At 36.1% G+C, this 13,592-nt stretch overlaps 1 protein-coding gene across 2 annotated transcripts; it reads left to right on the forward strand.

Annotated features, from left to right (window-relative positions):
* Nucleotides 1-70: 70 nt before the first annotated feature.
* Nucleotides 71-13,283, forward strand: LOC134678680 (myosin heavy chain, cardiac muscle isoform-like). 2 transcript variants are annotated; one of them, XM_063537330.1, is made up of 10 exons: nucleotides 71-296; nucleotides 756-875; nucleotides 1,727-1,792; nucleotides 2,926-3,066; nucleotides 3,145-3,276; nucleotides 6,227-6,337; nucleotides 7,047-7,199; nucleotides 7,621-7,760; nucleotides 8,124-8,373; nucleotides 12,690-13,283. In XM_063537330.1, the coding sequence occupies exons 1-10, from the start codon at nucleotides 216-218 to the stop codon at nucleotides 12,855-12,857; spliced, it is 1,362 nt and encodes a 453-aa protein (XP_063393400.1). In that variant the 5' UTR covers nucleotides 71-215; the 3' UTR covers nucleotides 12,858-13,283. The 2 variants fall into 2 exon arrangements, with proteins under 2 accessions (XP_063393400.1, XP_063393401.1); XM_063537331.1 differs by lacking the exon at nucleotides 756-875 and having other exon boundaries at nucleotides 72-296.
* Nucleotides 13,284-13,592: the final 309 nt, after the last annotated feature.

The raw sequence follows: 13,592 nt of genomic DNA on the forward strand, positions 1-13,592 counted from the left end.
ATTCATACAGCAAATATTGAATATTGTACGAAATGTTTGGTGCCTGGCTTGAAAAAAAGGTCTTTGGTAAAATTATACCTGTCAAAGCCGTATAGATTGTTGTGGTGATACTTTTTAATATATTACTTAACGTTTGTAGTTATTTTATTATATTTAGAACATATGGTTAATACTTTACATTGGTTCGTAACAAGAGAGTCATAATCTTATTATTAATGCCTCAAACTGATTATTGGCCGTTTAGTAAATACAAGAAAGACGATGACTCTAACTGCAAAGAAGAGTCCTCGGTTTTAGTAAGTATTCAACAATTATATGTAACGACATACTTATTATTTATGCATAATGATTGGTAACTCTATTATTGAGATATGAGAATTTGATTCAAGGTTTTATTACAATCAGTTTTTGTTGTTAAGTACCTACCTATTTTATACCAGTAGGTAGGTCTAGCACAGGAGGGGCGCGACAGTATCTCGCCCGCGATATAGACTACCCGTCTTTTTTCTGATGGTATTAATTAAAAAGGGTCGGGTAGTCTATATCGCGGGCGAAATAGTGTCGCGCCAGCCATGTGCTAGCCCGGCTAGGTTTTTATTACCTACCGACCGACTTCATTGGCTGATTTAAGTTTATTTAAATGTAGGCACGGAAGTTATAAAACTTTAATGTTGTGTGTAGGTGATTGTATAAGTAATTATTATCACAAGTATAAATACGGAGTTTTTGTTTTTTTTTCTTTTATTTTTTATTAGCAAAAACAGTTGGGCGACATGGAGGGCGAAGTCAAAGAAATCCAAATGGAGTTAGCAGCCATACGAAACGAACGGCTCGATGTATCGAATCGGAAACATAGAAATGTCATTTACGGATCGGTATGTTCTTTTGGATCATGCGTATGGACTGAAGAAAGAATGTGTATACGGCCGCAGGTCGATAAAGGGTGAAATTATATGACGAATTGTTTCACCAACATTTCTTACAGTACAGTGTGCCTACCGCGAATCACGTTAGATGTCATGGCTCTCTCATACACACGTACGTACGAATTCACATGTCCGACAGAGAGGCAACACGTCGAACGTGGTTCGCGGTAGGCACTCAGAGGGCCTACCGCGAACCACGTTCGACGTGCTGCCTCCCTGTTGTACTTGTTAATTCGTACGTAAGTGTGACAGGGAGGTAACACGTCGAACGTGGTTCGCGGTAGGCCCTCTGGGCTATAACCGCGAAAATCGAAGTTCGCAATTTGCGGAGATTTTTCTCTGTCACTCTAATTACGCCTTCGTTGGAGTAAAAGAGAAAGATCCCCGCAATTTGCGAATTTCGGTTTTCGCGGTAGCCGTTCAGTATCTACAACATACTAACATACAACAGACAGTGTTGCTCTCAGGAGTCACAGGCGATACCTAACGCGTAACATATTCAATAGATCGATCAAATGCCATTAGCCACAAAAGTATGGACCACGTTTGGAGAGCTCATAAGGAAGGTGTTATAACCATGAGACATGGGGAAAGTCTTTTCCGGATTTTCGTTTGATTTTGAACAAATTGCACTATAAAAGTTCAGTACAGATTCAGTTGTTTGAGTACTTGTAATTAGGGAATAAGTAATTAAGTATATCTGTAGCGCTAATTCAGTGTGATCCATGTGTGATCACTGATCAGTTGGTCACTGTGAACAGTCTGCTGCAAACTACAACTATATATTTTTTTGTCACTAGCTGACCGACGCAGAAGAAGTCGTTCGAGACCACGGGCCAGGGAATCCCGTGGCTAAGTATCCCGAGGTGAGAAGGTACATAGTATAATAATGAGTACCCAATAGGGAGTATTACTGTAATGTTCTGCCGCCAGAGTGCAGCACTAATTTGTTTGGTAAACCACAGAGTAACTTATACATACTTGGCAAACTTTTTTTTGACATTTTTCACTATGATATTGATGCACCAATGTGGTTTGTTTACAGGTGGTGGCCTACCGTGAAACGCAATAGTCAAAATCTCTTTATCTGCCTGCCTCTCTATCGATCGAATAAGCAAGAGTGATAGAAAGGGAGAAACTGCACTTTCGATTGTCATGTTTCACGGTAGGCCATGTGATTGACCTAGTGACGCATGATGTGTCGTTGATGATGTTTTGTTTACTGTATGTGCTAGTGGTGCCACCTACGCAGAGCTTTGCCTAATATTCCCTATTACTCTGAATGTGCTCTGAATGGAAGCGCGAATGCACTTTTATTTTTAAAGAAAAATTATACTCATGAAGTCTTTCTTGAACCTTCCGAAACATGGGCTTAAAAATTAAGGAATTTTCATCTTGGATTCTTACCTTCGCCCATTTACCTAATCTTCTTGCTTGCCTAGCACTAATCAGTAATCAGGAACCGATTGGCAACATCTGTAGCGATTCTCAATAACCTGTCGAAAAATGTCATATCATAAGCCTCTATTAGGAATTCATATACTTACCACGTGTCCCAAAATTCAACATTAAGCTGGCACCAGAAGATGGACCTCTCATGACTACTCGAGGAAAAAAAATATCTCAATTTATTACTTATGGAATTACAAAAAAAAATAAAAAAATCGGGTGTCGATGGGACTAGTGGTATTTTTAACGACCATGTCTACAATTTTACAATTTTTCTTTTATTTTTCCTCGAGTGGGTACTTTAAGTCATGAGCAGGTCCATCTTCTGGTGCCAGCTTATCGTTGAATTTTGGGACACGTTGTACTCGTGTACCTAACCGAGGCTTAGTGGATCAGTGTTATCTCTAAATTTGTACAACGGGAATACCCTGTTGTACCAGATTTAGAGATAAAACTGATCCACTGGCGTGCTGTGTTCCCTTTTGGGCGGGGATTGGCGAAATAATGTATATTTGCGCATATGCTCATTACGTAAAGTTTCTCTCATTAGATCTTGAAGATGCGTGAAGACCTGGTTCGAGCGAAAAACGCAGCCGATGAGGAAAGAACTCAGCGAGAGAAATACGAAGACAAACTTAAAGATCTAGAGCGGAAACTAAATGATATCTGCTCCGCTGAGTTAGTTGAAAAGGTATAATTTATATTATAACCTTCTTCGTTCGTCTGTTCTCTACTTTATTCATTAACTGGTTCGTGAATTATTCCCAAGGGCACCCGGGTTAATGGCAATCAAGACGTCGCAGCGATGAAAACTCAAATCCGGGACATGAAAGAGGAAATTGAGGAATTGAGATTTACCGTCAACGAGAAATCGGAACAATTGCAGGAGTACAGAATGAGGGTAAATTTTACCATTACATATTATACTAAACTTATTATAGTTCGTTATTTTTACCATTAGAAATAAGGTAAACAATCTAGATGTGTCTTTCAATTGAAAAACACATTTTAAAAAGAAGTTGGGGCAAATATGTAACAATTATGAATCTAATACGATCATTTATATTCTTCTGCTTTCATAAGTAATAGTTACTGATTTTTAAAAAGCGTTTTTCAATTAAAAGACATGTCAAGATTGCTTACGTTCTTTCAAGTTCTTTTTAATGCTAAAAAAACGAACTATGTATGTACTTAGATTTTTACCCGGCGATTAAAGGTAGTATTCCCGCAGGGAATGTAGGGAGGAAGTTCTCCGACGTAACCTATATTACTAATATGATAAAAATATATTATTAAAAGTTTTCATGTCTATCGTATCTTAATAAAAATGTGTTTATAGTTTATCCTCTTAATTTTAGGACGTGACTCTAGGTATTATATCTCAAAACCCTCTTTTTTTAGATTAGTTCTAGTGTGTATAATTTAGGTACTTACTTACGTACTTCGTTCTGTTTTGAAGAAAGTATAAAAATTTCGCCCTCTGATAATATACTATAATATAATATATTACTATGATTAGTACTTACCTACGGGTGGGGAAAATTATCTACATCCTGAAAACTGATTGTGACTTTTATACAATGACCACCATATCGCAAAGCAACTCGGACGAACTGCAGAAGTTCCAAGAATCTGCACATTTTGCTTCGAAATGCTATATCAGTGATTCAGGTACATTGTGCAACAATGCAACATTGCACAATTTGCACATGAAGTGCATCTGAGTACTAGGAGCGCATAGGTGATATGAATTGTATACCTACAGTAGGTAGACGATTTGTAGGTATCTATATGTTATTCAATCGTGTTCGCAAGATCCTGTTGGTATAATATTATACCTACCAAGGAGCCCGGACTCCGCTTTTCAACCTATAATTGTCGAAGGAACTAGTTTTTAGGAAAGTGTGCATTTTTAATATATAATTACATTAATGACGTATATAAGTTATATTTATATATGAAGATACCTACATATTTCCGTGTATTTCGTAATTAGTGACTTTGTTATGTAGGTACGTAATATATGTAGGTACAGACGCATAACGCTGAAATTAAATTTTGGTACGCGTATAGGTTAGATAGGTACCTATTTACAAATGTAAATAGCGAGTTAACTACTACAATCACAAACTCCGATATGGAAGTGTTAAAGTATAGTTTATAGGTAAATGTTATCAAATATTTACCTTATTAAAATGGTATGTAAAGTACAAAGTCAATTAAAAACTATTTAAGTAGCCCTGGTCATTTCCGCTCTTCTATATAAAATAAAGACTAGTTAATAATAACTTGTAACGTAGAATATATATTGTACTTTTAAAAAGAAGGCTGATTATGATGATTATAAAAGGCCCCGTAATCACTCTTTATCCTAATTTTCGGTGAATGTGCCTGCAGCTTCGCGGAGCGTCCATAAAACTCGATTCCCATCGGTTTATCTGATATTCAGGCTCTTGGGCTATTCTCTTTAAACTTATACAGAAAAGGAAGGGTGACTCAGCTACGGGTTGCCTACAAAGCTGGTGCCGCCACTAGGTACCTGAATATGTTTTGTTTCCTAAATTAAACATTTTTATATGCTTTTTAATATTTTTCCGTTGTCGGTTTTATATATAGAACATACAAAAGAAAATTTAAATGATTTTATAATATTTTGTATAAGTGATTATTATCAATATTATCATATACAAGCACAGTAAACAACCAAGCCTATTCGATATCCATGTTGATTAACTTTTTAACCGGCTTAACTTAGTCGCCAGTTATCTTGCATACGAAGCTGGAGGTCCTGAGTTTGAGTTAGTTTGCTCCAAAATATTTTACAGGAGTGCACCTTAGGGTTTAGCTGTCTTCATTATATACTTAGTCTCTAATAGAATTTGGACTGCGCAAGTCTAGTGCATCCACTACTACATAGGAACCCTATTCCTACTGTTATAACGGGGTGCAGTGGGTGGTACCACCCCCGCACCTTGACAACGGAAGCTCTTACAATATACTCCCGGAATCCAATGTGATGCACTTTCAAATAGCAACTCTATTTCTATAATAAAACGAGACATATTAAAATAATGCTTAAGTGAGTTGTGTCACTATACTGACAAGCCTTAGTTACATATACCGCCTAATGGGAAATGATCTCCTGGTGGTTTATGGAAAAAAATTCAGCGCTTCAAACGCTTATTTGGCAGCGTTTTAAACGCGAGATTGTTCATTAATAGAATTTTAAACCAAATCAAACGGATTAATCAAATACCTAAAACATTCAGTTTTAACTTATTTCCTGGAAAACTATCCGTAAGTAGTTGAGTATATCTGAACTTCTGAAGTATGCTATTAGTTGAGTGCATCTAAAGTACCTAAATATGACTCGCTTATCTCCAAACTCGGGTAAATCCATCTGTCAGATTATGCGATGCGATTATTAGACTATCTTTGCTATTAAGAAAAGGTACCTAATAGGGTAGATTTTTGCGAGAGGATCGAATGGATTTTCCAACCCGGGTTTGAAGTTAATTGTTAAGCCATGTAGGGTTTAAAGGTACATGTTTAGTTTACATTAGCTTCTGCTCGTTACAACGTCCGCTTGGAATCATAATTTTCGTATATCATCTTTAACCTGTTAACCGCCAGCAATTTTCGCTCGTGTCGCCACCGACAGTAATTGTACCACGCAGAGTAAGGTTGGCATACGGGAGTTGTAAATGTGCTGTAAAAACCAAATCAGATCTTTGTCTTATTTATCAGACTGTGGCGAAATGAGCTGGATATGTAATGTCTTATATATCAGACTCTGGCGGTTAAAGGGTTAATAATTTAATCTATCCTTTCATGTTTCATTGTTATCGCAGTACCTACAAGCCCAGCAACAAGTGGAAGAGGCGAGGCGACAGCGCGAGATGATCGAGTTCGACAACAAGCAAGTTACGGAGCAGATACATATAGAAATTCAAAAGATGAAGGTATGAGAAATCCTTGGGCTTCGTGTAAAAATAAGAGGAGTCTCTATTGTTTCCCAAAAAGTTTTAAATCATAATTACACATCGGTAACTCGTGGCATTTGGGTAGCACTTAAAAGATAAGTTTAATCAATTCCTTTTTTTAGTGGTATCATTTTCTCGACTCGTATAGGAATTAGTGTTGTGTATTAATTTTTAACTTTGTTTAATATTATTAACTAATTAACCCAAATAATAATTAAGAATAAATCTTTTAAGTGCTACCTAAATGCCACGAGTTACCGATGTGTGGTCATAATGTACCTATTGTTTGTCCGTATTTTTGTTAGTCTAAATTTGATTGGTTCAGAAACGCGTAACTTTTCAGGATTGCCATAAAACAAACCTAACCTAACCTATCTAAAGGATAACCTTTTGAAAATCCTGAAAAATTAACGGTTTCAGTTTTAGGACTAATAATAATATGACAAACAGTACATTATGACTTAAAACTTTATGTCAAACACAGTTGTGTTCACAATATGAAGTCAAACAGGGTATGCTTTATTACATTCACAAAAATAAAATAAAATACAATTAAAAAATAGGCTATATTTGTACAATATTAAAACTCGTGGTAGCACTTTACGCGATATGCAATAGCATACTTGTAGACATTTGCTATAAGAAAAACAGCAGTGCAATTACAAAACTTACCGTAAGTTAACTACAGTTACAGTTCCAAGAGAAGCTGCAGGAGCTAGCACAGCTGCCGGACCTCCTGAAGGGCGCCCAGATCCAGCTGCAGGAGTCCAAACAGCTGCAGAAGCTGGCCGAGGAGAGCACGCAGCAAATTTCTAACGAGTTGCAGCTTGTCAGGGAAAAGGTAGCAGTTCGGTTTTGAATTCAAGCTTATATTTAACATGACATGTTCGTGTGTAATTAACTTTTTTTATTCAAATCTTGCAAACCATTTTTCAAGCACTTCCTTTAAAAAGCTAAAATTATGCCTATATACTTAGTATGTGAATCGGATGACAATGCAATATTATGATGAGATGGAGCTGATCTGATGATGGAGACAGGAATTGGCAATGGGAACTCAATTGGTGATTTCAAATGAGCGTACCCTTGGCACTCACAATATATTACATAATTATCTGTAGACCAACTGGTATTTTATCAAAATGATATTTCCCAACAATACCCTAGAAACTTATTTATTCGGGCCGGTATTCCAACTAACATATTATATCACCACATTAAATAGATCACAATAACATACATTTTGATTTTAAAATTTCTAGTTAGTCCACGCTGTAAATAGTTTAAATCAAGAGAAAGTTGAAAAAGACAAGTTGTTGGAGGAAAACAAAATGATTAAAATTGCACTTCTTGAAAAGGCCCACGATCTTGATGGAATATCTAAAGAGCTAGATGACTTTAAGTAAGTACAAAATGAGCATTACTTTTACCATTTAGATATTCAGTTTTACACTCAGATTTTGCTGTACCCTATGTTACTTTGTGTCGCTGATTAACGCAGCGTACTTACTACGTACAACACAACAACACGCGAACGCGAAGCGAAGCGATGCGGCGCGGGGTGAATCAATCCTTTGATATGTATTATAGAAGTGTCCTACGTGGGCGATCTCGTTGCGAACGCGAACGCTTTGGGCCCGCTGCGCCGCGCCGCGCAAGCGTAAGACGCAGCGTAACAAGTGTCTAGTACTTACCTACCTACTGACCATCATATGGAACAGTAAGTATATTTAAACGATGTCACTGAACTTTGGCTTTTAAACAGGTCCAAAGCATTTCGTTTCGAAGAGAAACTGACACAACTAGAGGTGAGATATAAAGAGAAGGCGGCGGAATGTGCGAAAATACTGAAAGATCTCGACGAGCTTCGCGCCGAGAGCTCGCGTTCGCAGACACGGCTGAAGGAGCGCTTCGAGTCCAACAGGAGATACATGCAGGCCCAGATAACTGAGCTGGAGAAACAACTCGTACAGAGCCGGGCCCAGTGTAGGGCTTCGCAGAAAGAACGGGATGACGTGAGTTATAATCAATCCAATAGGGTAAGGTAAAAGTACGCTTCACCGAACGCTCAATATCCGTCCGTATCACCGAATTTCTTCTATTTTAGGCTATAAGTCTATTACTTACAGCTGATATTTACTTGCGTATTTTTTTTCCACGAGTTAAATACCTATCCCTTCCATTATGCCTCAGAGTCGGCCAATTTGTGCCGCAGTTAGGACGTGGCAACTGATCGAAACGGATCGTCGCTGCCGATTGTCACTTTGTATGGGCGACCTTAAAGAAATCGTTAAGAAGTTGCGTATATTTGTTAAGGTCATAAAACCTTTTAAATTTATTTCTGTGTTTCAAAATATGGTTTTACAGTGTGATTACCTAATTAGTTTGTGTATTTTAGTAAATTTAATTAATATAGTGCAGTTATATTACCAGAAATTAAGCTTAATGTGAGTTCGGTGATGAGTACACCGACAATTTGATTGGAAGGTATTATCGAACAGCGTCCGGAATCAGGGAAAGCGTATGTTTTTGAAATTATTTTTCTAGTAGTGGATTACGAACTATTTAGATTAACTAATTAATTTCACAAATAAATTAATGTATTTGTAATTTTATGAGCAATTGCCGAACAACAAAAACCTATATAGATTATTATAAAACTGCGTTTGAAATGTTCATGTTTTACGACTTTTTGGCATCATAATAAGGTTTTTGGCAAGACTATTATGAAACAATAATTTTAGATATTTTACGTCAGTATTAGCAAGAACTTTATACATGTACGGTTTTGTAATGGATTCAAGTATTAAATTTAATGATAGATTTGTAGTAATACCATATTGATTACGATTTAAATACTATTTTTAAAACCTGTTCGCGAAATAGGATCCACATATTTTCCATGTTTCGTTCACCGAACGGCCGTTCGGTGAATGGTACCCATGGTCTCTACTACCGAACTCATGTTTGCGTTGGCCATGTTTCTATTCGATGTTCATTAGAATATCATCCTTATTACGATAACGGCTAGGTCTATATTTATATGTTTATTTTTTGTGACCATCATTTCAATGCCAGCGCTTCTCAAACTTTAGACATACTTATTGGACGCCTGATAATAGTCTCTGAATGTGGACAAAAAAACCAATAAGATAATAAAAATAATAAAACAATAATATTTTATGCAGGGTGGTCCAAACCAAACCTAGACGACCAAAAATTTTTTTTAGATTCCTCTCGTCCTGAGCGATTGTGATTTTTTTAACTTTTTAGTTTTGTTATGAAATTCCGGGGTTCCCATACAGGGTGGCTAAAATATAACTGCATTCCCATTGCCAGGGAGGTTTTTGGATTATACTTAGCAACTTTTACTATGGAACCAACCTCGAAATCGCGAAAAAATTTTACCCTTCCATAGAAAATGGACCAGACAAAATGTATGAAACAGCCAAATTTTTTTATACTTATACGTACATTACATGTTTGATAATTGTTGCATGACTTATTTTTCAAAAGTATTTTACAATTTAAAAAAAAACGTCAAGATCGCTTACCATCTTTCTAATGCTAAAAAACGAATTATAGTAGGGACTTAATACTGAACTACTAAAGTTTGAGCACCACTCAACACCATATTTTCATACAATTATTTCCTAGTTCGGTAATGCGGCCTCCCTATTCGGTATAATGTGCAAATCACGATTCTTAGTTCGGTAAATCGTACAATTAAGGAAACTGGAAAAAATGACTTTAAAATTATTTTTAATACACGTCCAATCATTTCAGTAATTTATAGGTATGTTTAAATGAGGACAAATTTATCTAAGTTTTAATTTTAGTATTGAACATATTCGTATGAAAATACCAGAACTAATTAAAAAAATAAACGTACGTCTAGGTCTTAAGCATTCGGTGAAGCGTACTTTTACCTTATGTTGTTCTGCCATGTTCCTTTAATACGCGAGATTCAATTGAAGACTGTTAAATTGCAGTGTTACAAAAACACGGAAAAAGAACATCCGAGCTGCTAGCACGAGTTGCGATCTCGCGCGCGACTCCATACATCTTGCGCGACTTGAAGCATGGAATCGCGCGCGAGAACGCTATTCATGCTAGACGGTCGGAACTCATTTTAACGGCTTGTTGCCTGTAATTAAATCGGAAGTCTCCTTATCATAACTACTTCCTTATATATAATTATTAACATGTAAAACCACCCACTGGTAACAAGATTAAAGCGAGGGTTTGGAGGTCAAACCCGATAAATCCAAATATTTTATCATTCAAATAAAAATTCTACGCATGTCACATATAGTTCTAATTTCAAAAACCCTTTTACTCGACTTATCGGGTTTGACCACGCACCCCTCGATTAAGGGTCTATGTATAATACAATTTTAATTCAGGTTTAGTTTTTAAAATTCTTAACCCACGTCTAATAGATAATTATACGCATGACGTGGCGTGCAAGTGCGCTTGTGGTATTACGTAACCGTAATGAAAGGATTTTTTGCTTGTTTATTAGCGATCATTGTATCACAGCTTAGAGAACCATTCATAATTTCCTACGCTACACTAAGTCTACACGTTTTTTCATAACAACACACAATATCCCGAGAGAGTATTCCGTCGCATCACCAATAAACATTAAACTTTATTTCTTTTACTAAATCGTATCCCTAGTTTGAGTAGTTTGTTAAAATTTTATAAAAAAGTATTTTGCGTTTTTATTAGTGCTGTGCCTGGCTGATAGACTCTCAACTAAATTCATGTTTGTGTGTGTGACTAATGTGTATTGCTAACAATAACATGCATTTTGAGATTTGAGGAGGAGGTGCGTATGTGTATAGAACAGTCAAGTGTAAAAGTATATAGACAACTTACCTACTCAAAGATATATCCCATAGTTCTTAATTCGTTGACATAAGAGCTACTTATGGGACATATTTTTCAGTTTGTGCACCTATATTTTTATACTTGACTGTACATAGGTAAGTACCTATAATATATGAAAATTGGAATGAGATTGTCTATAGTTCATTTTTTTAGCATTAGAAAAAGACAATGCGATCTTGACGTGTCTCTAAATTGAAAATCATTTTTTTTTGTTGCATATTTGCCGTGACTTATTTTTCAAAAGTGTACATAGTTCAATAAAAAAAAGACACGTCAAGATTGTTTACTTTTTTTCTAATGTTAAAAAGACGAATTATATCGTCTTATCTTGCGTATGTGCATATTATTAAACTAGTTTTAGTAGTTTTGTCTAAAACGTATCAATGTCATTTATTTTGCGCATACACAAAAACCTACATTAACCAGTTTTAACATTGACCTTCTTATGCTGATACGAAAATAAAACAAATATTTTGGTTCATTTTAAATATTAAAATAATGAAAGTATCAAAATAATAAAGGTGAACTAAAATAGTCTGAATGCGGCTGAAAGTGAACACGATATGTGTAAAGGCCCCTGTACACAATGGGCCATCGCCGGCCAGTCCAAGAGATGCAGCCATGCGGTAGAATGAGATAGCAATATCACTTGCTTCCTCTAACGCATAAATGCGTCCCCCAGAATGGCCGGCGATGGCGCATTATGTATAGGGGCCTTAACACGCAGGATGAACTCGGGCAGGCAAACCTACTAGTAAATAAAAAAAAACACCACCGAGTTTAATTATTTGACTTGAACATTCTTGTCCAAATACCGTTATTGTGGTTTGTTTACATTTTGTAAATAGGTAATACCTAAAGAAACACAATTTATGTTATGTCAATGGTAATCGCGTGCGTCATCTGAACATCAAGACGCTTTTAGAGCTGGTTGAAGCTGGCGTTATTTTTTGACGTCATAACATCTTATAAATCGATGAACACCAGTAGCATGCACGAAAAAGTGTCACGTTGTGGACAGATCTCCATGGTAGCGTTACGTAACGTAATGCTTGGTACGGTAATGTTTTCTTATGACGTTATCACGCAAAATTATCGTCCGTAAACCGACTTTACAGACAACCATATGTTTCTTTCAAATTCATTCACCTTCCTTTCCTTACAGGCTATTACTTACCTGCCTACGCTAACAACATTGTTTTATAATCTTAATTGCCAAATTACATAATTATACGGGAAATGAGTCAAATTAACTTTAACACTTTCGCAGCCAGGAACAAACTCGCTAGACTAGCCGTAATCGTTACTTGCAAATTGTGGGCTTGACAATGAAAGTCTTAAAATCTTTGTAATAGATTCATGCCTTGGACCTGTACCTCTCTTGTTCGCTACATAATTATATAATAGTAATCATTAATTACTTGAATGTGAACAGATCCGCCAAAGGATGCAAATGCAGATAAGCAGTTTGCAAGAAAACTTCGAACTGGTGGAGATACGCTTGAGAGGCCTTCAAAACCAGGTCGGCTCCCTCAAGAATTCGTACTCGTACATACTGACGGATGACAATGAAGATCTCACCACCAGCTTAGTTGAATCTTAGTATTGCTACCGTTTTACTGCCCTAGCCTTCTGGGTTAAGGATATTTGCCATATCGAAAATAATGATAGTGTCTATCACAACAGGCTAAATCGCCTATAACTAGCCATTTCAGGTAACGGCTACAAATACTTGCTGCGCTAAGAATATTTTAATAAGTATCAAGAAATTTTGACAATTATTTTTTTACTTTGAAACTGCAAAGTGGCTAGTTATAATAATGTTAATGAGTAATACTGACGTAATACCGTAATTCACTGGTACCGAAAACATTGATTTACCGTCAACATCAATCAAAAACGTTTTCGTACAAATCTCCTTATTGTTTTGTTTTCTTGTACCTACATATTTTTTAAATCGTACAATAACTATGTATTTATCATGATTTATCCTATTAATAAAAATATAAAAGTGGAATTTTATAAATAATGTTTTATGTTTGTCAGCAATCCCCCAACCCAAGTAGTTACATGACCGTAAAACACCTTGTAACTTTTATTAGGCCTTACATGAAAGCATAAATTAATGGCTCTATTCGTTGCTTATCATGAACAGTAACTAAAAATGAAATGCTGTTGCATTTAATATTCTATCTTTTATTGGTAAGATTTAAAGTCGAATGGCATTTCATTTTGTTTTGTGTCACTATTCATGATAAGCGTCGTATTGACAGCGTAGGTACAGTGAGCTGTGAAATTGCATGGAGAAATTGTGAATGAATTCATTGATAAAGTCGGG

This window comes from Cydia fagiglandana, chromosome Z (assembly GCF_963556715.1).
Source record: "Cydia fagiglandana chromosome Z, ilCydFagi1.1, whole genome shotgun sequence".
NCBI lineage: Eukaryota > Metazoa > Arthropoda > Insecta > Lepidoptera > Tortricidae > Cydia > Cydia fagiglandana.

Coding starts and splice junctions, on each gene's coding strand:
- LOC134678680 (XM_063537330.1), top strand. CDS start 216: ATGCCTCAAACTGATTATTGGCCGTTTAGTAAATACAAGAAAGACGAT. Junction 3,067..3,144: donor CCGCTGAGTTAGTTGAAAAG/GTATAATTTATA, acceptor ATTATTCCCAAG/GGCACCCGGGTTAATGGCAA. Junction 8,374..12,689: donor CGCAGAAAGAACGGGATGAC/GTGAGTTATAAT, acceptor GAATGTGAACAG/ATCCGCCAAAGGATGCAAAT.